The sequence below is a fragment of the Gobio gobio genome (assembly GCF_949357685.1).
Source record: "Gobio gobio genome assembly, chromosome: 10".
NCBI classification, from domain to species: Eukaryota; Metazoa; Chordata; class Actinopteri; order Cypriniformes; family Gobionidae; genus Gobio; species Gobio gobio.
Window position 1 is genome coordinate 48,338,447 of NC_137116.1, and position 27,987 is coordinate 48,366,433.

The 27,987-nt window shown below is 41.4% G+C and overlaps 2 protein-coding genes across 2 annotated transcripts in view; one reads left to right on the forward strand and one right to left on the reverse strand.

Annotated features, from left to right (window-relative positions):
* cacna1ea (calcium channel, voltage-dependent, R type, alpha 1E subunit a) overlaps positions 1 to 14,647 on the reverse strand; it is a gene marked incomplete at its 5' end in the record, with an annotated part of 151,052 nt that extends 136,405 nt beyond the window's left edge. The window contains one exon of the mRNA XM_079827079.1: positions 14,172 to 14,647. Coding sequence (XP_079683205.1) covers positions 14,172 to 14,647 — 476 coding nt within the window. The remainder of the gene's footprint in view (positions 1 to 14,171) is intronic.
* Positions 14,648 to 24,035: 9,388 nt separating this feature from the next.
* Positions 24,036 to 27,506, forward strand: LOC307132651 (uncharacterized protein). The gene is made up of 2 exons (XM_079827114.1): positions 24,036 to 24,062; positions 24,939 to 27,506. Exon 2 carries the CDS (start codon positions 24,991 to 24,993, stop codon positions 27,136 to 27,138), a length of 2,148 nt encoding a protein of 715 aa, XP_079683240.1. The 5' UTR covers positions 24,036 to 24,062; positions 24,939 to 24,990; the 3' UTR covers positions 27,139 to 27,506.
* The last annotated feature ends 481 nt before the right edge of the window (positions 27,507 to 27,987 follow it).

The following is a 27,987-nucleotide window of genomic DNA, read 5'->3' on the forward strand; positions in this document are numbered from 1 at the left end:
ACAACATTCGGCCCTGCTCTGCTTCATACTACAGCAAGGTCGTAACCATGTCTTGAACATTGGGGGGGGACCAATTTTTTTATTTTTATAAAGCATAAAGAAACAGAACAGTGAACGAAATTCTAAGTCTAATTCTAGTTGGGAAATAATCCTTTTGGGACTTTTTGCAAACAATATTTGCGTTAAATATATTATTTGTCCCGAGATTCTTCGCATTAGTGAATAAATAGAACCGCAACAAATGTATGAATTCCCTAGTGGTCTGGTGGTAGTTAAAGGTTCCAGGTTCTAATCCGCTCTCATATAGTTTTTTTTTCTTTTTCATAAAAATCAAACATTTTCATCAATGATTGAATATTAAGCGCAGGGACACGTTTCTGTGCATTTTGTTTTGTGATCTCACCGGAAAGAATAGAGCCTCTCTCCGCAATGATAGCGATAGATTGTGTAAAGACTGTGGTGCACGAGCCAAAAGAGAATTTTAACCCCGCCTACCTTGATTTGATTGGCCATCTCAATCATTTTGACATTAACGAGCGCTGTTAGACCACTGAGGCAAACCAGACTAAAATGTAACTTTTAAACCTTTTTGTCATCCTAACAACAACATACAGAGCGCTGCATAATGAAGTGCAGCAGAGCAGTGCAAGAATTTTAAATATTGGGGGGGACAATTTGGACATTTCTTATTATTGGGGGGGACATGTCCCCCTCAATGTCTATGGTGGTTACGGCCCTGTACTACAGTAACATTAATAATCTCATCCATGGACATGATTTCTGCCCGCGTCCCATGCAGATTCCTTTCCACCGGCTATGAGGTGAAGGCCACATGTCCCAAGATTGTGCACTCAATCTCGGCGTCATCAAGCTACGCCTTTGTTTTGAATAGGTGACCTCTAGAGGCGAAAAACTACATAGTGTGCCTTTAATGCATTTGTTTCCTTTATGTGACCTAAATTAGCATTTTGTATTTATTTATTCATTTAGAAGATAAATGCCCTAGTAGTACTGCATAAAGTCTTGTGTAGCCAGACCTTAAAATTCACTAAGCAGTAGTAACAGTAGTAACCACAATAACAGATTGGCATGCAATTCATTCAAGAACATTGTAAAAGTTAATGGTGCTGTGAACGTCACATACTTATGAAAATCCAGTTTAGTTGACCCCAATAAGCGTTAAAGAATGCAAGACACGTCTCTCAGAAATCTTAGAGAATTCAATCAAATGACAACTTTGAAACTCCCAAAGTGTTCCCATTATGTGTGCCATATGCACCAGATGTTCAGTCGTGAGCGTGACGTCTGAGGCTGAGACTATACCGCATATAAAAGTCACTATATACACTGCAAGAAAAAGATTATCTGCAGCAGCCTCTCTTACAAACTGCATTTTCATTTGAGTCCAGGCCAGAATTTATAGCCCACCACCCCCCCACCTCCCGCGTGGATCATTCATTTTCTTCTCTCCCTCATAGCAAACTCAGAGCTGAAAAGTCTTAACTATCCAGCAGGGCAAGATGGATGAGAGGCACTGTTCTCGTGAACAGCTGCAGGTAAAGTCGCTGCATTGGTAGAAAGTGTATTGCTGGTCGTGTATTTTATAGAAGAAAAACATAAAACTTAAAGGGTGCACAGTTTCTGTGCCAATCTCATGTTAATCTTGAGTACCTATAGAGTAGTATTGCATCCTTAATCTCACCCGAAGAGTCTTTAGTTTTATCATATTTATAAAAGACAGTTACGCTGTACCGATTCTTTCCGAAAACACCCGAGCTCGTGGAGGCGTGCAATTGGGCGGAGCTAAAGAGTCACCAGCACACACACACACACGCACACACAATACATCATGGCATTATCCCTGGATAACTTTCGATTCACTATACGTTTGTGTTGTATTATATGCACTTACGCGCCGATTGCCAACAAAACACAGACAATTGATGCAGTTTCACTCAACGTCTGCGGTTTCGACTCATGACCGGGAACAAACAAACACTTGCAGAACTCCGTTGCTGCTCTGCAACAAACTGCATACACTGTTTCCTTATAACGCTGGAAGCTGAACAAGTTTATCTTTCCCTCATTTCGTGGTCCAAAAACAAAATGATGGTTGCAGACGGCTGTGCCCACACAAGAAATTCCGCCCTTTATGATGTCATACAGAGCCATACTCGGAAAAAAACTTTCCGAAACTTACGGAAGGAGTGTATTTGGTAGGGCTGGGCGATAAATCGATTAACTCGAATGTGTAGTTTACTTCGATTTGTTTGAATGAAAATCGGTTTTCTTTTTAACATCCGCTGACGCGCCACTCTGGCCTCCCGTAGTTCTGAATGGGCTCAGCCCGCTCCCCGCGCGTTTGCCAGAGATACACAAACAACACGGACAGTGTCATCTTACAACATACAGTGTCATCCGTAATTGGTTCAGGTTTTCGACGTCAGTCGCAGAACAAACAATACCCCGCTGCAAAGTGTGTTTGAAGTCTGAACGGAACCGCGCTAACATTACTCGTTTGAGCTGCACGGACGTTTCTCAGCTCGGAGCAGTAATAGACAGCGCAGCGGGAGCTCAGCTCACACACGGGCCGATCTCGTGACACCGTTACTACACAGCGCTGGGAGATCCAGTTAGAAAGATTTTTAATACACCACAGTATTAATAACATTGCTACTGCGAGATCTAGTGGAAGTGTTCAACGTAGATTTCTGTTATAAACCACAGATATCAGATCAAACAGAGCTGATGTGGAAACAACATGAGAGAAGATCAGGGGTTTCAGTCACAAATCACCATGATTTACTGTAGTAACACCACGTGGATTTAATGTTGTTGTCATTATTCATCTCAGGGTTAGTACAACATTTTGAGATTGAAATTCAAGCACTTTAATGGTTTTCAAGTGCTTCACACTTTTTCCAGCACTTCAAAGCTCTAAATATTATCCAATTTTAATTACAATTTTTAATGTTTTGATTTGTAAATCTAAAAGTTTAAAGGGGTATTGTATTGTGGAAGAAATAGTCCAAAAAAAAAAAGTATAATTCCTTTAATAATCACTGAAGCTGTTGGTCAGTTCAGTGTGAGACTATAAAAGAACAATGTTAACCTATATTTAATAAGAGCAGAATATTTACATTTTCCCTATACTTTTTTGAACATTAGCTACTGTTGTTAATAAAAAAAATTATTTTATCTGCATATCAATTCATAGACCTTTGATATGTTTATTGTATATTGCAAAATATATGGTGCCCATCTATACTGTGGAATAGTTTTGGTCCCCAGGTATGTGCTACCAAGCCGCAAATATTTTACATAAACAATATAAAGTTAAAACTTGTTTTGATTTCTTTGTTATCTGGAGATTTTTTAAGTAGGGGGAGGGGGGTCTATTTAAAGGGGTGGTAAAACACATTCTTTTGAAGGCTTGATTGTGTTTGTGGGGTGCACTGTAACATGTGTTCATGCTTCGTTTAAAAAAAAATCATTATTTTTCATATATTTGACCTTTATTATACACTGCTCTGTCCCTCCTTGTAAAACGGTCTGATGCTTTCCGGGTTTTATGAAGCCAGTCCCTCAAAAATACGCCATGGGCTCAGATTGGTTAGCTGGCCCAGTGTGTTGTGATTCGCTAACCGCAGTGCACGTTTGTCGGAAACGTCACGCCCCTTACCTGGAGGCTGTGCTTTGGTCAGTATTAGAAACAGTGGCGTCAATAAAACCATACCAATCTGAGCCCGAATCAGACCCAGAACATTTTAGTGAAGATGATCGAGCAGAACCTGTTCAGTCCTTAAGAGTAAAGACTGCGGGTCTATAGTGATCGCTACTGAATGGCACTTTTACTTTTGTATTTTTAGAACGATTATAGCCAAATATCTGTAGCAAGAACTAACCCAAAACGAACACTAAACACTGGCTTTACTAGTAAGTTAGCCAAATCACACACAGAACCATGTTTAGCATGCCTGTAGATAAACAATACATAAAAGCTCTAATCAAAGAATCATTTACACTAATGCCAAGTTCGCTGTTGAGATTTTAACGTTAGTGTTTGTAACGTTAGGTGTTCGTCGGATAACGTTAAGTATGAATGAGCATTTAACAGACTGGTTTGCAGAACAGCGTTGTCATCTGTTTACTTCCTTTCTACAACCTATTACAGGAAAACACATCGATGAAATATAAATCAGACTTACAGGTTGTGGCCCGTAAACAGCTTCTGTTTGTAAATCCAGCTTTCAGGACAAGCCGTGGTGCATATCCTGCATTGAACTCGCGGAGATGGTGGAAGTTTTCCTCCGTGAAATGTGCAGCGCGCGCGTCGTGCATCCACGCACTGGCAGTGTTTGTCTTACGCAGCTGACGTTGTTCAAAACCGGCATTGAACTCGCAAAGATGGTGTAAGTTTTCCTCCGTGAGATGTGCTGCGGGAGCCCCGTGTGCGCCTGTTTCCCTCCGTCTCAAACACACGTGCATATAACATGTTGTATGTTAAACGCTCTGCAACGCACCCCCGTCCCACAAGGAAAGCTGAACAAAGCAAGTACCCCAGACCTGCAATCCGGATGAAAATAAAAGCGTTTCCTTGGCATCGCGGCAACACCACTCCAGCCTAACTATACCACAACAGCGCCGCGATACAAAATGGCCTCACCCCCCCTTATTTAATATTCTCGGAGGAGGGGTTTATGTAAATATTGAGCCTGTTGATGTCACCAACCCTGGAGGAATGTCTGTAGTCGCCTGCTGGCCGTTTGCTGTAGTCCTTAGAAACTGATTTCTTTAAAAGCAAATATCTCCCTTTGCTTTAAACTTTGAACGTTGTAACTTTGCAGATGTTGTTTATGCTCAAGCAGCAACATTACACGCTAGCTAAAGTTAGAATAGTGAAATCGTGGTTTACCACCCCTTTAAATCGCAAATCTGATTTTTTGTGAAAAAAATCGGGGATTTTTTTTTAGGCCATATATCGCCCAGCCCTAGTATTTGGCACAGAAATACTCCGTCATACGTCCAAATTAGGACATATCACATACAAAGTACAGCTAGGTAAACACATGTACTCTATTCTGCGGAAACAGTACATTAGCACATCATTCATTTATGCAAATCAAACGCTGGAATGCCTTTCTAAATTACACTCTGATGTTTCATCTGATCTCCAGCATCCTATCTAATAAAATGCCTTTTAGACACACATTCCAATCACTGTTTAAATATTTAGTCCCACAGTACATCAGTATCAGCAGCACTAGGGTGCATTTAGGTAAAGAAAGACCCAGGGAACAAATTAGTAGCAGATATGTGCTGCCCAGCTCAGCGGGATCTAGTGTATCCGGAGCCTGTGAGAGTGTGTGAGCATGTCTCAGGGGCGTTAGGGTCATTATACTGTGTTTTAAGCCAAATGAGAGGTAATCATTTTAGAAGTGCAATGTCCTAGCATTGCAAGACACGACTCTTTCTCTTTACACTCTCTTTTGTCACTCAAACTCATGGAAGTGCTGCAGCGGTGATGTACTTTGGTCTGCTTCTATTGTTTTTTGCTCTCTAAATAATATTATCTAATATTACTTCTTACTTTTATATAGTATAATAAAATGAATTTACGAGACAGTGATAACCAAGAAAAATGACAAATGGCACTTCATGTCAAAATGGTTGCTGACACTTGATCTAGCACAATCTTTAATCTTTCAAACGCAAACATTTCTGTGCAATATAGTTTCAGAGGGCTGAACATAACGAGTAATATATTTTGGAAAATATGCTCAAAGTAAAAGTTTGTTGTAAATTGAGAAGAATGATTTACATTGAAATAATATATGTTCCCCTTCATGGGAACTTAAGCTGCGTCACCACTTTGGGAACGCCTATGCTTGATTGCGTCGTGAAGCACGTATGTCATCAGTCCAATAGAGAGACGGAACGTCATCGACGGGTGACGTCATCGACCGGAAAGTACAAAGCATCCCCGGAAACACACGCCCACAGCTTCTGTTGTCTTCAGCAAGCGCTCTGTGTCTATTGTCTAATTGTCAGCTCTGTGTTTGTGTCTGAGTTCAGACTTTCTTGTTTTTTCAAAGTACACACACACTGACTTTGTTGAGAGAAATGGCGAGTGAACAGCAGTTCGTTAGATGTGTTCCTCCCTGCTCATGTTACATCACGAGCGGGGATACACATCTAATGTGTGTTGTTTGCTTGTTGTGAGGCTTTGCCTTTGCGTGTGTTGCGATCCCGCCGGGGAAGCTCTTTGAGGAGGGCGCCCCGGTTCGCGCTCCCCGCGGCTCGGGCCCCGCTGTTGCTGAGGCACAGCGGTTGCTCGCGACGTGGGGTTCGCAAATGGATCTATCGGGTGGGTTTGAGACGGGCCCCGCCCTTTCTCTGCCTTCTCCTGCGCTGCGGTTTGTCCAGCCAGGGGGCCGCCTCGGTGCTGCAGTTATCATTCTCCGAGGAGGTTGATGTCTGCAGTATCGAGCCGGGGGTTGAAGATTCGCCACTTCAATCCCCCGCGAGTGAGGAGCTTGCAGAGGTTCTGAGCAGAGCGGTGGCCAGATTAAACAACAACTGGCCAGCGCAGGATATTAATCAGGAGCGCGCCACTGTTAAAAGTAGGCTCGATGAGCGCTTCCTGCCTGCCTGCTCTGCTCAGCCTCCGCGGCGGAGCCTTCCGTTCTTCGCGGATCTCCACACCGAGGTGTCGAGATCGTGGAGGCGGCCCATGTCAGCTAGAGTTTTCAGTCCCCGTACATCTGTGTATAGCAACATCGGTGGACTGAAAAGAAATGGGTATGGTTCGGTAAATGGTTCTCCCGAATCGGCATCGACTATTAAGGCTCCGTCGCTGCCCACTAAACCGCTCAGAGTAACATCAGCTTTAGTGGGTAAATCATACTCGGCAGCAGGTCAGGCCGCTGCATGTCTGCATACTATGGCTATAGTGCAGGCATACCAGGCTGACCTGCTGAGGGACCTGGGGGAAAGCGCTGAGATCGGGGCTGATGTAGTCAGTGAGCTCCGATCCTCTGCAGATTTAGCCCTCCGTGCCACCAAGGAGACGGCCAGATGTATTGGCTGTTCTATGGCAGCCCTGGTGGTCACGGAGAGACATCTTTGGCTAAATCTGACCGAGATTAAGGAGAAAGATAAGAGCTTTCTGCTTGATGCGCCGGTGTCTCCTGAGGGCCTGTTCAGTGACTCCGTTGCTACGGTTACTGACAGCTTCCAGGAGGCAAAGAAACAATCTGCGGCACTCAAGCAGTTTCTCCCTCGCAAACCCCAGGCTCCGTCTGCTGCTGTGAGAGAACATCAGGCGCCGAGTGCAAGCTCCTCCCATCGAGCGCAGCAAAAGCAGAGCGTCGCCAGCTCAGGGCTGTGAGGGTGATCCCTTCTGGGGCGGACGGTGTTTACCTCATCTCACAGTACCCGTCAGCCTTCAGCACCCTCACAGGGTAATTCCACCAACCCCGCCCGAGTGCCGGGGCGTGGAGGGCCCTCGCGAGTCATCCGAGGATGGCCCGCCCCCTCCGAGGAGGGAGGTGGCGCTGTCGGGCCAGTTGTTCCCTGACGGTTCGCCGTTTCAGGGCGCTGCGCTCGTGGTGCAGAGAACATCAGAGGCCAGCCTCGAGAGGCTGGTACCCTTAGTAGATTTTGTGTCAGAGTGGGAGAATCTGCCAAATATATCTTGTTGGGTCCTGTGGTTCATAAAAATTGGGTACGCCATTCAATTCAGATGTCGTCCTCCCAGTTTCAACGGGGTTCTACCCACAGTGGTGGGCCCCGAGCAGGCTCTGGTTATGTCTCAAGAAGTACAGACTCTGCTGCAAAAGGGGGCGATAGAGAGGGCTTGATCCTAGCACAGTCAGCTCGTCTCGCGGTTCAACATCGAGATGTTGTGCTCGTGCACATGAGGTTAGGGCTGAGGCTCAACTCCAAGAAGAGTGTTCTTTCTCCGGTCCAGAGAATAACGTATCTAGGTGTGAGTTGGGATTCGGTCTCTATGCGGGCCCGCTTATCAGAGCCTCGCATGGAGTCGATCCGCTCGGCCGTGAGAGGGGTGAAGCTAGACCAGTCACTTACTGTAAAGCAGTTTCAGAGACTGCTGGGTCTCATGGCAGCAGCGTCCAATATCATTCAGTGCGGCCTGTTGTACATGAGACCGTTACAGTGGTGGCTCAAAACCAGAGGTTTTTCCCCGAAGGGAAATCCCTTTCGGGTGATCAAGGTTTCGTGGCGATGTCTCCGCTCCTTGGTCATGTGGAAGGATCCTCAGTTTCTGGCCCTAGGCCCGTTACTGGGGGCACCGTGCCAGCGGGTATCTCTGAGCACGGATGCCTCCCTTACGGGCGGGGGGGCGACCATGAGTGGTCGCTTGGCCCAGGGCTTATGGCAGGAACACCATCATTCGTGGCACATAAATTGTCTAGAAATGTTGGCAGTGTTTCAGGCTCTGAAGCACTTCCTGCCGTATCTCAGGGGCCATCATGTGCTTGTTCACACAGACAGCACATCGGTGGTCTCCTATATCAACCATCAAGGGGGTCTGAGGTCTCGTCAGTTGTACAAACTGGTGCGCCTTATTCTCCTTTGGTCCCAGGGGAAACTACTCTCAGTGAGAGTACATCCCTGGGCGGTTGAATGTGGAAGCGGACATCCTGTCGAGACAGGGGCCGAGGGCCGGGGAATGGAGACTTCACACCGAGGGGGTGGAGCTCCTTTGGGAGAAGTTCGGCAGGGCCCAAGTGGACCTGTATGCAACACACAAGAACACCCATTGTCAACTGTGGTTCTCCCTAACGCCTCCAGCTCCTCTCGGACTGGACGCAAAGGTGCAGGAGTGGCCGAGGCTGCCCCTGTATGCATTTCCCCTGATCGCTCTGCTTCCGGGAGTTCTAGAGAGAGTGCGCCGGGACGTGGCCCGTCTTCTGCTAGTAGCCCCTTTCTGGCCGGGCCGAGTATGGTTCTCGGACATTGTGTCTCTCCTCGACGGCTCTCCCCTGGAGATTCCGCTCAGGGAGGACCTTCTCTCTCAGGCGGGCGGTGTCTTCGTACACCCTCGCCCAGAGTTGTGGAAGCTGTGGGCTTGGCCTCTGAGGGGGCCCAGCTCATAAGCTCTGGTTTCTCAGCCGAGGTTGTGGAGACCATTCTACACTCTAGAGCTCCCTCCACGAGGAAACTATGCTCTGAAGTGGAGACTCTTCACTGTATGGTGTAGAGAGCGCCTGTGGGATCCAGTTAACTGCCCTGCAAGTGCGGTGCTAGAGTTCCTGCTGGAGAGGTTCTCCGCTGGGTTAGCTCCCTCCACACTGAAGGTGTATGTGGCGGCCTTAGCTGCTTACCACACTCCTTTGGGTGGTGTTTCTTTGGGGCGACACCCTTTAGTAACTCGTTTCCTCCGTGGAACCTTGAGGTTAAGACCTGTTGTGCGCACCAGGGTGCCAGCCTGGGACTTGGCCATTGTGCTTCAAGGCCTTTCCGAGGCTCCCTTTGAGCCGCTTGAGGAAGTTTCAGAGAAGTTTCTTACTCTTAAGACTATCTTTCTGCTTGCTATTTCTTCTTTGAAAAGAATTGGAGATTTACAAGCCCTTTCGGTGGCACCCTCGTGCTTGGAATTTGCTCCCGGTATGGCCAGGGTCTTCCTGTCTTCAAGGCCGGGTTATGTTCCTAAGGTTCTCACTAATCCTGTGAGACCTATTGTACTTCAGGCTTTCTGTTCTCCGCCCTTTGTGATGTCAGACCAGGAAAGACTTAATCTGCTTTGCCCTGTTCGTGCACTAGATGCTTATGTCCACAGAGCTGCCCTGTGGAGAAGATCTGAACAGTTGTTTGTGTGTTACGGGTCTCGAGAGGGGGACCGTTTTCCAAGCAGAGGATGAGCAAGTGGGTGGTCGAGGCCATTTCACTTGCTTATGTGGCGGCCGGGCAGCCGTCTCCTTTGGCTGTCCGGGCCCACTCAACTAGGAGTATGGCGGCCTCTCAGGCTCTTTTGGCAGGGGCTTCCCCGCAGGATGTTTGTGATGCGGCGGGATGGTCCTCGCCGCTCACTTTCATCAGGTTCTACGAACTAGATATTAACACTACTCCGGGGGCTCGGGGGCTCGCTTCCTGAGTACACAGGCGGGCATCCAGCTCCTATGGGGGCGTGGTTAGTCTCGTTCCCAAAGTGGTGACGCAGCTCGAGTTCTCATGAAGGGGAATGTCTCGGTTACGTCTGTGTTACCCTGCCATATTCCCTGCATGCCCGCGAGCGCCTTGCTTCATCCTTTTTACAGAAGCTGTGGGCGTGTGTTTCCGGGGATGCTTTATACTTTCCGGTCGATGACGTCACCCGTCTATGACGTTCCGACTCTCTATTGGACTGATGACATACGTGCTTCACGACGCAAACACGCAGAGGCGTTCCCAAAGCGGTGACGCAGCGTCTCATTCCCTACTCAGGGAACTAAGGTTACAGACGTAACCGAGACATTTTTTTTCCTCAAACATTTTTTGATGAAAGTGGTCGAATAGTACGTTTACACAATTTCAATTTTAGTCCCTCATAAAAGGTTAATCATGTTGGGGGTCCTATCATAACGTTTGAAAACCCCTGTACTAAGGTATAAAGAAGTCTTTTTATTTTTGCATTATACTGGTAGCAGGTCTGATTTACCCCATATAAAGTGATTGATTATAATAAAAAATGTACCATTAGAACCATTTGATAAAAACTCATAATGCAAAGAATTGCAAATAAATATTTTTTACAGTTGTTTTTGTTCCTGAGTTTGCCCCTTAAAGGGTTAAATAGAGAGCCTTACACCACAAATACAAATCTGGTATGCTTGGATTATATTAAGAATAACTCACATGGATTATTATGGGATTAAAAGTAGCCATTCCAACTGTTACTCCTTTACAGAGAAAGTCTTTTCTATTCTGCTCATATAGTCTTTTCATTGTACTGAAAATCGTTCTTGGTGCAACACACCTATAATTTCCCGGTGTTATGACATGTACTATAGAAGGCAGCGATAACAAGTAATCTCAGTAGAGCTGCAACTAACGATTATTTTTTCTGTCGACTAATCTAACGATTATTTTTTCGATTAGTCGACTAATCTAACGATTATTTTTCCAGATTAATCTTATGATTCTTTTTTACTGATTATTGTATTTCAAAGAGGGTAGTGAATTTGTATATTATTTTAACATGAAATCAATGAATGATGACAATATTAATTGTATTTCAGGAAAGGTAGTGTACATAGTATGCCATTTTATAATGAAATATATGAACACAAGAAGCTTTTTAAACATAATATATAATGATACTATTCATCATAAAATGTATACAGAGTAGGCCTAATTAGGAAAAGTTGTTTACTATAGGCTAGTAGTTGAGTATGATTTACTTATTGATTTGTGTCAATAGTAAACGAAAATGCACTTGTATTTATCTGCAAAAGGTTCACATACAGGAGCTTTCAGCATAGTTTTAATATAGTATAACTAGTCGTCTATTTTGAAGATACATGTGCATAAACAACGACTAAAGCTGCCAGAAGTTTTTGCCCAAACTTCAAAGACACATTTAAATGATTAAAGCTAGAGGCATATCTTAACTTTAATGTTACTTTAATCATGTAAACTACCTATATACAGCAAGTTATTATGCATATGTGTTTGGGACAGAGGGGAACCAGGTCGCATTAACAGGAGATATATGCAGCCCATAATAAATAAAAGCACGAGACGTACTGGGGTCGGAGAAGAACCCCGGAAAATGTGACCGTCTGTTGCAATACACGCGCCACGGTTCAGCTGCGTGAGAGAACACTGGCAGCAGGGTAGCCAGGTTTACACAACAAAACCCACCCATTCGTTACTCAAAACAAGCCCAAAACAAGCCCAATCGCGTTTCGGGGAGGTTCTCTGGTAAACATCGCGTTCGGGGGGTTAAATATGTGTGTTTTTTTTATTCAACCCGCGGACATGAGACACAGCCCGCGGCAACAGTGTAGAAGTAGCCCAATTCCGCGGAAAAAAGCGGACTTGGCAACACTGACTGCAGTGTGAAAGCTCCCGCTCTCCACGCGCACAGCTCCTGCTCTGTCACCGCGCGCAGTGTGAAACCGGCGTTACAGAGCGAACAAAGCACAGTTTTACTCGGCTTCTGTTTAAAGTACTCCCACACTTTTGAATGTCGCGGTCTGGCTTTATATGATAAATGATAATTTTCACTATGCCCGGGAGCAGAAGCTGCCATTATTCTAGATCTTCTGTTCCATTCTAGAACGTAAATAATGTGCCGCCGACGCGTCGACGCATTTCACGCACGTCGACGTATTTTCGTAGTCGACGTCATCGACGACGTCGACGCGTCGTTGCAGCCCTAAATCTCAGTGTTCATTTCGGCCCACTTTTCTCCTGGTTTAACAACTGTAAAACCCACACCGGTATGTCCTAATGATGAAAAAAGCAGAGGACGAAGACTAGCCCTAAAAGCACACAAAGCCAGCTGTTTTATATACAAGGATCACCAATGGAACACAATGTTTCCTTCCATATTGGCTTGTAACCCGAAATATACGATATAGAATCTAATCATGATAATCTGACCTACATTGTGAAAGTGGTCGACTGATACAGGTTTCATAACTGATGCTGATATCTAGAGAACAGGTTTATATGACTGATATACTGCTGACACATATACTACAATTCAAAAGTTTTAAAAGAAGTCTCTTATGTTCACCAAGGCTACATTTATTTGATACAGTAAAACAATTATAACAATTTAAAATAACTTTTCTATTTTAAAATGTAATTTTTTCCTATGATGTTTAAGCTGAATTTTCAGCAGCCATTACTCTAGTTTTCAGTGTCACATTATCCTTCAGAAATCATTATAATATGCTGATTTGGTTCTCAAGAAACATTTCATATTATTATCAATGTGAACAACAGTTGTGCTGTTTAGTATTTTTGTTGAAACCTTGATACCATTCAAAATAAAGCATAAATAAGAAGAAATTAAAAAGTGGGTTATATACACGTCGATATATCAGTCTGGATGATACATCACTCTCTTATCAGTGGAAACAAGGCTTTGTATCATTCTAAGCATGTCATCGCTAGCCTGGTCCTACCAGACTCTCGTACATTTCATTTGTACAGAGAGTCTGGCCACTCTCAATTGACAAGCATTAACTTCCTTGAAGGCGGGTACTCTGTTGAAGTTTAAAACTATCGGATCTGCCCAGAGCCACTCTGGATCTGCCATAACCAATCCGCTAACCGCTAACGTTTGGTCGTGACGTTTGTCATCTCAAACTAGAGAACGACATCAACATCATCGTTCTCAGCCACTCCCTCTGTTCGCTGATTGGACCAGTTAAAATTTGACCGGAGAAAACCAGAGAATATACCGAAATCCCAGACGGAGTACTGAAGGAAATTAAAATTGAGAGGAAGTATGTAGGAGGGTGGAGCCAGGCTATGTAATCGCCTGAATCACAGATATCAATGTTGGCACAGAAGTAAAGTGCTATTCCACAATTCCACAACACCAATATGAGACTGGCAGATAACCGTATACTTTTTTATATAATTGTTATTCACCCTCATTTGGTTTCAAACCAATATGAGTTTCTTTCTTCCATGGAACACAAAAGGAGAATTTTTTATATTTTACTAGTCAATCTTTTTTCCATGCAATTAAAATCAATGGCATCTGGAGCTTTCAAGCTCCAAAACAACTACTTGTTGGTGAATCAGACATTGCTACTTCTCTCATGAATGCACTTTTAAGTGTATAACATCCTACATTTCGGTCTGTTCGTCACACAAAGCTATCGTATGACTTCAGAAGACTTGGAACATAGAGCACCACTCATTTGGACCACTTTTATTATAATTTGATGGTGCTTTTTGAAGCATAAATGAAGCTTCTTTATTGAAATGACAAAAACAGAGGAACCAGAACATTTATAAAAAAAAAGGTATTATTCTAACCGGTTTGAACGACATGAGGGTGAGTAAATGAAGGAATTTTTATTTCTGGGTGAGCTATTTCTTTAAGTAGTGTGACCAATAAAAGCCTACCAATAAAGACATTTCTACAAAGTGTGCAAAGAGCTCATTCAATTGCATGCTGTGTGTATGCACGTGCCACTTACTCCCATTCCTTGCGCCGGGCCTGTGGGGTGCTCTGGATCTTGTGCGCCTGATGTGCTTTAATGATGTCCCGTTGTTCAATAAGTCCCCCCCTGCGCCGTTTAATGATATTCGGGCTGACGGGCATGTCGGGGTCCAGACCCAATGCGGCCGCCCCCTCGCACGACCCCCCCAGGTCCAGGGAAGATGGCGCCAGACCCATTGGGCGGGCGTGGGGGACATAGAGGGTATCGAAACTAGATGCATGGGACAGGAAGCTGTCAGACAGTCTCTGGGGCTCCAGGAGTGAACAGGAGCGGGCGCCATCCTCCAGGGTTCCCCGGTGCTTGAGCCAGCTCTCCGGGTCCTTAGGCTGGAGGAGGAAACATCGCGGAGACTGGATCCCGCCACACATGCCCTGACCAAAAGACGGGACTGCCAGGGCATTACGGTCAGAGAGGGTCTGAGCGCTGACCGAACACGTGCCCAATTCCAACATCCTGAGACCAGACTCTCAGCATCGTTCTGTTTAGAGAGAAAATAAAGAAAGGAGACAATTAAACCAGGCAGCCGGGACCCATTAGGGAGCCTTCGCCATGCTTCCAAAAAACTGCACGATAGATGACTTATAATAAGACAAAATAAGTTCATTTCAAAAATTTATTAAATATCGATTCACAAACTTTGAACTGATTTTGATTCGATTCAATATCGATTAATTGGGGTATCTATCAGGTGCAGTACTACATGGAAAAAAACTTTCAAGGGAAAAAAAAGCTAATGCTGTAAACTATACAGGGAGTCCGTTGTACTGATACACAAACACTTAAATTACACACAAGAAAGTTTTAATGTTAAAATAAAGTTATAATACTAACTTTATAATCACATAATTATATTTCTTCTCCAATTCGTGTTTTGAAAAACATTTAAATGGTGGCTGTAACAAAAACTTGAAGAATTTATTCAAAAATAATTAAATATTGAAGAACAGTTAAAAATAATAGGTAATATGCAATGTAGTAGTGCATATATTTAACACAAAGCCATTTTTCTAGCTAACTATCGAGTTTATGGTAATTGAATGGCTTTTCTGAGGTAATGTTACGCAATATATTGTTCTCAAGCTGTTATTGATGTCATGTTGGTTGAACCACTGATTGAGCGGCATTCTTCATTTAGTAAGTTGTAAATCTTTATTTCATGACGCAACTAGTAGTAAAGCGGAAGAGATGATCAGTTCACATGCACACCTCAATTGAAGCGCTACATCAGTCTGTCACGCAACATTAAAGTCCCAGTGAACCGGAAGTTGCAACTGATTTTATTTCAGTGCTGTGACGTATTTCCAAGCAAAACTGAATATAAGGGCAGGGTTTTACTTCAGTGCTCCACCTCTCCATCTCACGCTCATAGCAGACTAACGGTTGGAGGGGAGTGGTTAAGGATATTCAAACCCAAGCCGTCACACAGTCATCATCGGAAAAGGAACGCCATTCAAGACCGGAAGTTACTTTTCAGATTTTGATTAAAGCCATCAAATACATGGCATGGCAAAACAATTTCTTTATGTGTTTTAACTTGCACTGATTAGTTGTTCACCCTAAGATCTGTAATGTGGGCTAACAAAGTAAATAAGATCGATTTTGATTTCATGAGGACTTTAAAGAGCACCAAAATGGTATTTATTGTTTGAATTTCATAATAAAATGGACATAATTTTAAATCTGAAACGTTGTTTCATAACTAAAGTAACAAATCTCAAAGCTTCGTGCAATTTATAAGATGGGAGGTGTGCTACAAATTGTTCATTGATCAACTGAAAACAGCATTGACTAAAAGACTGACTCTTGGGATTTTCTTGGTTCATAAAAATGAGAATGGATTAAAATCGAGAAATATTAATTTTTTACCCAGCCCTACAAACAATGAACAATTGCATTTGTATTAACTAACATTGATTAAAGATATATTGAATAAAGATTATTAAATGTTAATGTTCACGGTTACTTCATGTTAACATTACATTAACTAAAGTTAACAAATGAGTCTAATGAATATTTTTTTTTTCTATGTCAACCTGTAAAATATTTTATTTTGTAGAAATTTGTGAGTAAAAAATTACTTCCCACTATCCCGAATGACTGGAAAAGCATGTAAATTCATTAGTCATAAAAAGTGTAAAAAGTGCATTGTCACTCCCAGTTTCTGTAGATAAAAAATAGAAAAGAAAACAACCAGTTATTTCATCAGAAGTACCAGAAATTTCTTTAAGGGGGCTTTGGACTAAAAAAGGCTGAGAACCACTGCACTGACAAACAGGTTTTGCTTCAGGAGCCAGTCACTAAATTGGCCTACCAATGTGCAAAATTACTAACCTGACAAGGAAATGGACAATTTTGCAAATGCATAAGAGCAGACATGTGATTTAGCAGAATAAAGGGCCCTATTTTAACGATCTAAGCACATAGTCTAAAGCGCATGACGCAAGTGCACTTAGGGCGTGTCTGAATTCACTTTTGCTAGGGAAAAACGGTCTGTGTGCCCGGTGAATGGTCTAAAAAGGTTGTACCTAGTCTCTTAATGAGTAATGGATGTGTTTTGGGCATAATGTCCAACAAACCAATCAGAATCTCATCTACCATTCCCTTTAAAAGCCAGTTGCGCTTGCACCATGGCGGATTCGCTATTTACATGGCAGAATTTGCGAGCCGAAAGACTGAGCACTTCTCCAGAGAGGAATCCTTTTATTTTTTATATTAAAACATGTTTGTGTGCTGCTGCGCATCCCTGTGTGTGTAATAAGCAGAGTGTACGAGTCTTGTGCACTCGCCTATCGGCGCATATTACTAATGCACCCTTTAAATAACACAAAACATACTGCGCAATTGACAGGTTTTTGTCAATGGCGCAGTCGTTTTCAGTTTCCTCAAAATAGCAACGCACCAACAATGTGCCTGAACACACCTCGTTTTCAGACCAGCACGCCCATGGGCGCACAAATGGGCACAAATGCATTTGCTATTTAAACAATGTGGTGCAGGACGTGAAAATGATAATTGCATCGATCGGGCTGAAACTAGCAAAAAACACTTGTGTCGAGCCTGAAGCCGCATTGCACCCGGGTGTATGATAGGGCCCATAGACCACAAGTTGAGATCCACTGATCTACTGTTCATGCCAAACAAATGAGGTCATCAACATGCAATAAAGATTTTAAAAACACATTTACTATTAATTATTAATAATAAACAAAGAGTTGATACAATGCCAGAAGCATCAAGGAAAAGAGTTGTAGCATCCTTAGCTCATTCACTGTCAAATGCGACACTAATTTAATGAGATAACCCCTCCAGTCTCATTCACATGGAGCCCTAATTGTTGTAGAAAGAATGCTGCTACAAAGCTTGTTTAATGCCTTGCATCTAAAACAATTTTACGACAAAGACAGCCTTTAAACATCATGACAATGTTCTAGTCACAATAACCTAATGAGGGAATCAGTTATGCAGCTTATAAACAAATTAAATCCCATCTAAGGTCACAAATCATGCAAATGAATGTTATTAAACAATTCATTCAAGAATGTCTGTGTCCTCCCCATATTAGCTTCTCATATTAATCTGACAGAGTTCATTTAACAATGCAACAGTGCCAAAATTCACAGTCTTTACAGTAAATGCCAAGAAGCCCAAATATGACAGAAGCCTTTGTCTTAAAATATAATATATGGCTAAAGACCCATAGAAACATATTAAGCATGACCTTATTTAAATAATTGTTTTTAAGCAAGATATTAAAACATTATAAAAGTAATAATATTATTATTATATAGTAATATAGTAATATTAAAGTAATGATAGATGCATAAACCTGTTCAATAAAAAATCAGTAAAATATAAATACATGTTTTAATACTTCTACAATCAATATTGTTCTAAAGCAGTCTGACATAAAGAAAACTGTAAAGCTATTTTAAAAAATAAATTACAATAAAAAAATGAAAAGGCTGTGAACAAAAATAATAAAATAAATGCAATTAATATAATTATTTCCAGTCTTTAGAAGCAGAATTAAGCAGTAGCAATATCAAATAGTAAGTAAATGTGCAGAATTAAATGTATATATTTTATATCTTAAGTTGAACATTAACTGAAAAGCAGATTTTGTGAAATCTTTGAAATTTTGATTGCAGATGACCTATTTTTCCGTGAGGATTCTCCTTATATGACTGTTGTTACTATAGTTACTGTTGAAATAGTATCTGCCATTTATAGTTTTAAATAAAAGACATTTTCAGAGTGTATCTGTTCCTTTTCATTGCATCTTATTTGCAGGGTCCAGCTCTAATTATTCGCCCCCTTTTAACATAGACACCATGAAGCAAGAGCTGACAAGGCATAAAATAGTAAGACTGGCCAAATAAAACAATGTGACTGAAAAATACAAACTGATCCTGCGCTCTGAGCTCTGTGATTCATCACGCAAATCTACGCAGAAGCGGTGTGGCATCTTATTAAACCCCAGCTGAAAATGGAGCAGCTGTTGACAGTTGCAGAAGGATGCATGGGTGTTTGTGCTTAGACTATATTTACCATGGTGGCCCACATCCAACATCATCTCAAACACTAATAAGGGTGAAATATAGTACGATGCTAGCCTTCGGTGAGGAGGGAAAAGGCCAAATCCTGTTTAAATGTGGATATTATTATCTGTGCTGTAGCTGTATGTAAATTTGTATTGCTCAGAGGTTGCTCTTATAGTTCAAAAGACATGGTGTTGATGGAGTTTTCAGATAAACTGCATTTAAGTATCAACTCTATATTAGATGTTTCACCTAAAATTTCTAAATAAATAAAAAGAAATAAGAAAATTGTTGATATATAAACTACCGGTCAAATGTTAGAATCATTAAGATTACATTCTTTTTTTTTAATAAAATATTATTACAATGTAAAATTAAATACATTTTATAATGCTATTCCTGTGACATTAAAGCTAAATTTTCAGTGGCCATTACTCAAGTCTTCAGTGTCACATTAATCCTTCAGAAATCATTCTTATTATTATCAATGTTGAAAACATTTGTGCTTTTATGTTTTTCTTTAGAGGAAAAAGAGGAGAATAGATCACTGTGGCAAGCAGCGAGGCAGAGGGACCGTGAGAACGGAGGAGTTTGGGTGCATAAAAGAAGGAGCGACGATAGTGAAGGACGAGAGAGGACCAGGCCTGGACTTTATGTTGTGTTTTGGTTTACGTTTTATTATGCGTGTGCAGACGTCCATGAGGAGCTGCCGCTTTTACTTTCAGTTTATTTGTTTTATTGATTAAAGTCTTGTTGAATGTTCCCCGGTTCCCGCCTCCTTCTTCCCATAACAACGAACCCTGTTACATTGGTGCCGAAACCCGGGAGGAAGGAGGGACATTCTGTCGGAGAGCCCTCGCTGCTGAGGGGGATCGCGGTTCTGAGGAGGTCGGGTAGCGTGGAAGACCCGGTGGGAAGGAAAGCTCGTTGCCGCGCTCCTGGGTGGGGTGGCTGCCATCCGAGAGGGAGAGGAGGAGTCGCTGGCCTTTGCCGTGGGCCGGAGCCTGCTGCCGTCAGCCATATTGGAGAGGAGCAGGGAGCGTGGGAGTCAGCCACCAGGGGGCAGAGGAGGATCGAGCTGTCCACTGAGCGTCCAGTACCATCGCATGGCACCGCGAGGAAGAGCCTCTCGGCTGGCTGAGGACCGAACGGCAGTGTGTCCAGGAACCGGACCATGATTTTTTTTCTCCCCTCTCTCGCTCCTCATGCTTCCGGCTCCTTTTCTCTCCCCTCGTCTGTGCTTACCCCCAGGTGCTGCGGCCGCCATGATCAGTCCCCCCGGAGGGAGGGGGGAGTAGAGCGCAGTCTTGGGAGTACCTCCCGGCCTGCAAGGGGCAATGAGGGCATGGGCGTAGATTACGCGGGGGAAATGTCCGCAATTTTAATAAAACGTACATTTGTCCCCTGCACTTTTACCAGGTCGCGCCGGTCCTAGTCGACCCGCTCCGCGCGGGATTCGAACCGACGTCTAGTTGCACCGCTCTTACTGGCCTATGTCTGTTACACAAGCAAGTTCGTTTACGTAGAAGCCAACGTAAATAAATCTAGATTTAAATTCAAAGACACAAAATAATCTATACATGACCTGTCATTTTATTCGTATCCAAAAATGAGGCGATCTGAACACTATGGAGTGCCAACACTCTCGTGCAACACTCCAATTCACACTCGAAGCCATAGGGCGCGCTCTCAAAGAAAGAACTAAACTGATTCGTGAAAGTAAAACCTGTCACATTCCAAAGGCATTCAGCGCTGTAGCAGCAGCTGAATAAAAATAATCGCTATGACTGATGAAACGTGACAACAAACACGATTGCGACAATATGATTTGTGTTTTTCCAGCCATCTCAAGGTATTTATTGACAATAAAGAATATGAATAATGCAGTGCTAACTGACAGCCTTTTTAATGTTTAGTATCTTCTACTTGCCAAGGCTGCATTTATTTAATAAACAATACAGTTAAAACATTAATTTTGCAAAATATATTCACATATACTGTATATTCACAGATGTTTTAATTTGTAATGATATAGTAAAGTGTAATTTATTCCTGTGATCAAAGCATCATTACTCCAATCTTCAGTATCACATGATTCTTCTGAAATCATTCTAATATGATCATTTGATGAAAAGGAAACATTTATGATTATAATCATTGTTGAAAACAGCTGTGGAAACCATGATGATATTTTTCAGGATTTTTTAATGAATAGACAGAAAAATGAACAGCATTTATTTGCATTGAATAAAGCATGTATAAATATTTTGTTATATTTTAAATGCCACTTGATCAATTTAATGCATGTGTGATGAATAAAAGTATTAATTTCTCTCTTTTTTATCTTACCACAAATGTTTGAATAGTTTCGTGATTTCTAGACAAATTAAGCAGCACAACTGTTTTCAACATTGATAATAATCATAAATGTTTCTTGAGCATCAAATGAACATATTAGAATGATTTCTGAAAGATCATGTGACACTGAAGACTGGAGTAATGATGATAAATTCAGCTTTGATCACAGGAATAAATTACAAAGATTTTTTTATTTTTTACTATATATTCACACAGCTGCTTTACATTGGGATAATATTTCACTGTATTACTTTTTACTGCATTTTTTATTAAATAAATGCAGCCTTGGTGAGCAGAAGACTTCTTTCAAAACTAATTTAACAATTGTAATGTTTCCAAACTTTTGATTGGTACTGTATATTTTCTGCCTTATTCAGTGATATTTTTTTTTACAAAGCATTAAATCCATGGGGACTTAATGCACACATGTTTGTAGTACATAAACCAATCATAAAATTGGCATAACATATAGGGAAAACATTATAGATATTAGTGGTTATTGTTCAGCAGTGTATTTGATATCTTACTGAATTAAAAGCAAGAGATGAGATCAATTAAATCTGTCAATTAGACAAAGGTCAGAAAAAAACTGGTATTACACCTGACATTTCTGTCGCCCTCACTTCTGAAAAGATGGATACGCCCCTGAATGAGGGTATGTGGCAAGTAGAACAGGGAGGCCGTGAGAAAGGGGCGAGGCCTGTAGTGAATGATAATGACTGCGCCGCACTAGTCTCTTGTCTCACGGATTAGCTCGGACGCATAAAAGGAGGATTGACGACAGTGAAGGACGAGAGAGGACCAGGCCTGGAGTTTACGTTGTGTTTTGTTTACGTTTTGGTATGTGTGTGCAGGGCAGTCGTCCGTGAGGGGCTGCCGCTTTTACTTTATTTGTTTATTTGATTAAAGTCTTTTAAACGTTCACCAGTTCCCGCCTCCTTCCTCCCATAACAACGAACCCTGTTACAATCACATCCCATCATATTCTTTCCTAGCCAAGTTAACTTCAGTCCATTTTATAGGTTATTTCTTATTATTCTCCAATTATTGCTGCTTAATATTTTTTGTGGAAATACATTAGAAAAGATAGAATATCTGATAGAATAATAAGAAATAAGCTGAACTGTACTTGGCTAGTAAAGAATATGATGGAAAATCACAGTTTGAAGACGATGCAATATATTCTTCTCTTATTCCTCAAAAGAAAAAAAAGGCAGAAGACTTTAGAAAAATGCTCCATTAGCCCTGCAATAAATCATTGCTGTCAATCGAGATAAAGAGATTTTATTTGTGATTTAACAGAATCCTAAATGAACTAATCTAGATCCAGATTGAGATTTCTCAAATTGAATCAATCAAAAGTTTTCAGCACTATTTAAACAACAAACAACATGTAAACAAAAATGTAAAAATGCTAATGCTTTCAGTATCACATCCCATCATTGTGAGAAGATATTTTTGTCACACTTCCATTCAGATGCAATTTCTGCCCAGTTGTGAGTCTCGCTGTAGCCTAACCCTTGGTGAGTTAATGACAGGCCACGTATTGACTCGGAAGTACAGGGATTAATTGCAGCTGCATAATAACGAATAAGAGCATCCAACAGCGAGGGAAAAGCATACCTGCCAGTGCCAAATTTCAGCGAAGGCCATTAATTACTCTCTGATAAATGAAAAAGGAAGAAGGATGTTTGAGAAATAAAAATGCATTTGTACAAAAACAAAAACCAGGAAAGGTTCTCTGTGGCAGACTCTCAGTTAATTATGATTGTAATGGGTCCATTTCCAACAATGATCAGAGAAACCGTCCTAAATGATTGAAATAAATTAACCCGGAGCACGTCTGAACTAAACACATCTGAACAATGCCACTGTGATATTGTTATATATATAAATATATATATATATATATATATATACACACACAAATACAGTGTGTGTGACATACATTTTGTGACAACATGCCCAAAATAGTGTTGTATATTGACAGATTATATGGGGTAAATTGTCACAACCTACCATTAAAGGGATAGTTCACCCTAAAATGAAAATTACCCCAAGATTTACTCACCCTCAAGCCACCCTAGGTGTATATGACATTCTTCTTTCAGACGAATACAATCATACAATCAGCTGTTCCAAGCTTTATAAAAATGGCAGCCCAAATTTGGAGACCAAAAAAGTGCATCCATCCATTATAAACTTCACACGGCTCCGGGGGGTTAATAAAGGAATCGATGGGTTTTTGAAAGAAAAAATTCCACATTTAACATGTTATAAATTAGGGCTGCAACTAACGATTATTTTAATAATCCATTAATCTGTCGATAATTTCTTCGATTAATCGATGAATCGGATTAAAAAAAACATTAATTTCCAATCGTTTATTCAAAAACAGAACTGACAGTGCAAATTCACAGTGCAAAAAATCTTCAGAAAGTGCACAGGTTGCTTTTTTTTATATATGGGTGGTTGACGTGACGCTACATTTTTGTGTTCATGGTGACAAATATAAATAAAAATGTATAATATTTCATTCAAATATCGGTTGTTATATACAGTTTAATCTTCCAGAACTAATACATCTGTAATTAATGAGTATTATAATTCAAATATGTAAATATTTTGTTTTAAACATGACATTTGTCCACTGGTGTGACTGTCCGGGGTAGCGTTGCTTATCTTAAAACTACTGTAATTAAATGAAAAATAAGTCTAAATACATTAAAATACTTGAATAGATGTTATAGCGGTGTTAACTTAATGAAACTAAAGGTTATAAGTCATAAGGTCCCCATTTAGAATAATTGTGACACATTACATTTTGTCCGCAAAACTGGTGTCCACCTGGTGTGACACCATTCTGTAGATTTAAACGGGCATTCATTTGGGCACCCTATTACTGAGAGGGGGTCTTCTTCAATCCAGGAAGTACAGTAGACCTCACTGGAGCACATGGACTGCCCAGAAGGTAAGTTCTGTTTAAAATATTTTCACAATATTGCTATTTCCGTGCACTGTTGGAAATGGGATCCATTATGCAGTCCTTTGGTGTGACATAATTTAAGTATTGATCTGAAAATTTCCATCAATTGAAATGGATTAACTATTGAAAATAATGTAAACCTTAACACTGTTAGTCAGGATTGAAGACTGTCTCTCATATAGCTAGGCCACAAACTGGCCTTTATCTTGAAAATGTCCACTGGTGTGACAGCACTGTCCTATAGTGTGACATGAAATCAGTGTCACACTGGTGGAAATGGCTGTCACACCAGTGGACGTAAACATTCTTTGTTCAGTGATGTCCGGTTCGTGAACGAATCGTAACCACAGACTGTTAACAATTGTTTTTAATTAGTAGGCTATTTAAACATTATGATAAACATTTTTTGTAAAAAATATTTTAATAACACGGTTTGGCGGTTAGAGTTCTAATGACGGTGTTCAACTATAACCATCGGTCTCACGGTTATATCCTATTCCCTTCGTAACTTCCCTCCCAACCTATAGTAGCTAATTGTAGTAGTGATGTTTGCATTTTCTCATTTTCTTACTCTCAGAATTGAAGGACACAACCTTCCTTCTCTGTTTTGTTATGGCTAGTTTGAAATCCACATTGAAAGTGAGAGGCTGAGATGACAAGCAAGGAAAGGACCAGGAAGTATAGGGAGAGGCTGAATAAAGATCCTCAGAGGAGAGAGAACATCCTGAAAGAGAGATGCAGAAAGTAAATTTGACAAGCTACCAAAAGTTATTTAGGCATAAGAATTGAAGCGTTTCATGACATGATTAATGCTTCATCGTATCACAATAGTCATGGTTGGTTTCATAATTTTCCCCACAGATATCAGGAGAAGAAAGCATGTGGGAAAATTGTTCAGCTCAGTGTGAAGTCTATGTTGCCAGCAACAAGGAAGAAGCTACAAGAAAAATGGAGAGAGTCAAAGAGGAGATGTAGGGCCAGGGAAAAAGCCACTAAGGCTATCCTTGATCTAACGCCACAATCACCTCAGGATCAGGATCATGACCAGCCATTCAATCGTGAAGAGATCAATGAGGCCCCAGTGCCAGTGCCTGTTTTGTGTAGCACACCAACACAATCACCTAAAGAGATGTCCACCAGAGACCAAAGGACACCCAAAAGAGTACGAAAAAGATCTGTCAACAAACAACTAAGGAAGCTAAGAATGCAAAATGAGAAGTTAAGGAAGCAACTTAAAGCTGAAAAAAGAAGATCGGATAGGTTTAGAAAAAAGAATAAACGCCTTGTGCAAAGACGGAAGGTGGATAAAAATGCACACACAAGCAAACAGTCAAAACGAAGAAACATTGCTCAAGAAAGGAAGAAACAAGTGGAGTCCTTCCTATTGAGAGACGAGAGCAGCAGGCTTCTTCCGGGGAAAAAGGACACTGTTGGGAGGAAAGAAAAAATGCAAAGGAGAGTACTTGTAAAGTCTTTGGTGGACTTGCACAAGGAATTCTCCCAGACAGCTGCACTAAACCATAGAATGTCTTACAGGCAGTTTCTACGCTATAAGCCATTTTATGTAACAGAAGCCAAGGCAAATGATCGTAATACATGCGCCTGCTACCAACATGAGAACATGCGTCTCCTTATTGATGCCTTGTCACAACGTGGTGTCCTACCTTCAAAAAGCCTATCATATCTTCTTTCCAGCATAACCTGTAAAATGGACAACATGAAATGCATGGAGCGCACATGCACTGAGTGCTGCAATGATGAAGTCCAGATTGCCATATTTAATCTAGATGATCGGGCTAGATGGGAACACTGGGTAAAGGAAGATGTGGTTGTAGGAGACAAAACATACAAAAACTGGGTGAAGAAAACTGAAAATGGTGCAATCGGAAAACTGGTTGAGGAGTTCAACAAAGAATTGGACGGTATTGCTATCCATCAATTCAACTGGCTTCACCAGGCCCAGAAATTCAGGCATCTTAAAGAAAATCTAAAAGACAACGAAATGGTTCTGCCTGTGGACTTTTCAGAGAACTATGCCTGCAAACTTAACACGGAAATCCAGGCATTTCATTTTGGAGGAAACCGGCAGCAGGCATCCATCCATACTGCAGTGGCTTACACATCCACAGGCTCACAGTCCTATGCCACAATCTCTGACTCTGTCAGCCACAACGAACGTGCTGTGTGGGCCCACCTCAAACCAGTGGTACAGGAAATTATAGCAAACTCTGGCCACAAGATTGACACGCTTCATGTGTTGAGTGATGGTCCAGTCACCCAATACAGAAACAAGGCAAACTGTTACCTTTTGAGTAGTGTACCCTACACATGGAGGCTGAAGCGAATCACCTGGAATTACTCAGAGAGAGCCCATGGGAAAGGTGCACCCGATGGAGTTGGGGGATCAGTGAAACGCATGGCAGACAACCATGTCCATGGGGGGCAAGACATACAAAGCCCTAAGGACCTCTATGAGTTCCTAGCCCGAAAAGAGGTCCCAAACATAAAATTCAAATGGATCGATGAGGCAGATATCCAGGTGTTCAACGAGATGTTGCCACCTTCTGTCCCGAAAGTACCTGGCATCTTAAACACGCGCCAAATACTTTCCTTCTCTGCTGGAGAGATCTTCTATAGGTCTCTAAGCTGTTTCTGCCGCTACCCAGAGATGTGCGATTGCTTCTCTCCAAGCAAGATGAGGCCAGACAATCGGTCAAAAGATTCAGAGGAACCACTTGCCTGTGAAGTCCAAAAGACCCAACCTGAGAGTCCCAGAGGTGGAGAGGAAGAGTTTGACGACAAGTACACTGTAGGGAAATTCGTCATCGTCCGCTATGACAAGAAGCCATTTGTTGGCCAGATCACACAACTAAATGCTGAGCACATTGAGGTCAATTGCATGATGCAAATTGGCTGGAAAAACACATTCAAGTGGCCTGCTAGGCGAGACTGCATTATGTACAGCAAGGACCAACTTGTCAGTGTCATCTCTGAGCCAGAGCCCCACCAGCGTGCAGCCCAGCTCACCAAATATGACTGGCTGATGTTCAATGCGGTGTGAAAGGAGGAGGATGAGTCCTTAAACTCTAAAACTACTGTTTTTTTTATTTGTTTGTATTTCATGGTGTACTCTGTTGTACAGCACAGTTCCAAAAGAAAATAATCAGTTAACTATGAATTATTATTTGTAAGAACTACAGGATGTTTTGCTGTTTTATACAGGTCAATTCCTTTTAATTATTTATTCCATTATTTGTTTACATGTTCATGTTATGTTGCTAAATGTTATGATAGCTCCCAGGTTTTTTTTATAGGAATGTTGGTTTCTTCTTCTTTATTGTACAAAAAACATTTGAGCTTTAAGCTGTAACTTTATTTGAATGATTTTTTATAATTATTTGAACAAAAAATAATAAATGTGACCTGTACAAAACAGGGGCATACTGGTACTTTTTGTTGTCCAATGATGTGACGAAATGTCCTGTGCTGTGACAAAGTGAATTATAAGTGGAAAAGGCACTTAAATGCACAAATTTATGTAAAAGGTGTTGAATAGTATAATAATGATATCATCACTATGCACATATAAGGATGGAATGAAGCTTCATTAGGTTTTATACTAATTATAATTAATATAATCCAGACATTTGGGTAAAGTCCCTATGTGTACATCTTATAGTGGGATAATAACATGATTGTGAATTTTTATTGGCTACTTCTGATGTGGGAATGTAATTAGGACAAATTGATAAGGATTGTGCATATTTGTCTTATCGTTCACACAATCTCTGAATTAAATATTAACATAAAAAATTGTCACACCGGTGGACAATATTTGGGACTACCACACAAAAAAGTTAATAAAATGCAAAATAAATAAGGAATTAGAAAGGGACACATTCAGTTTTGA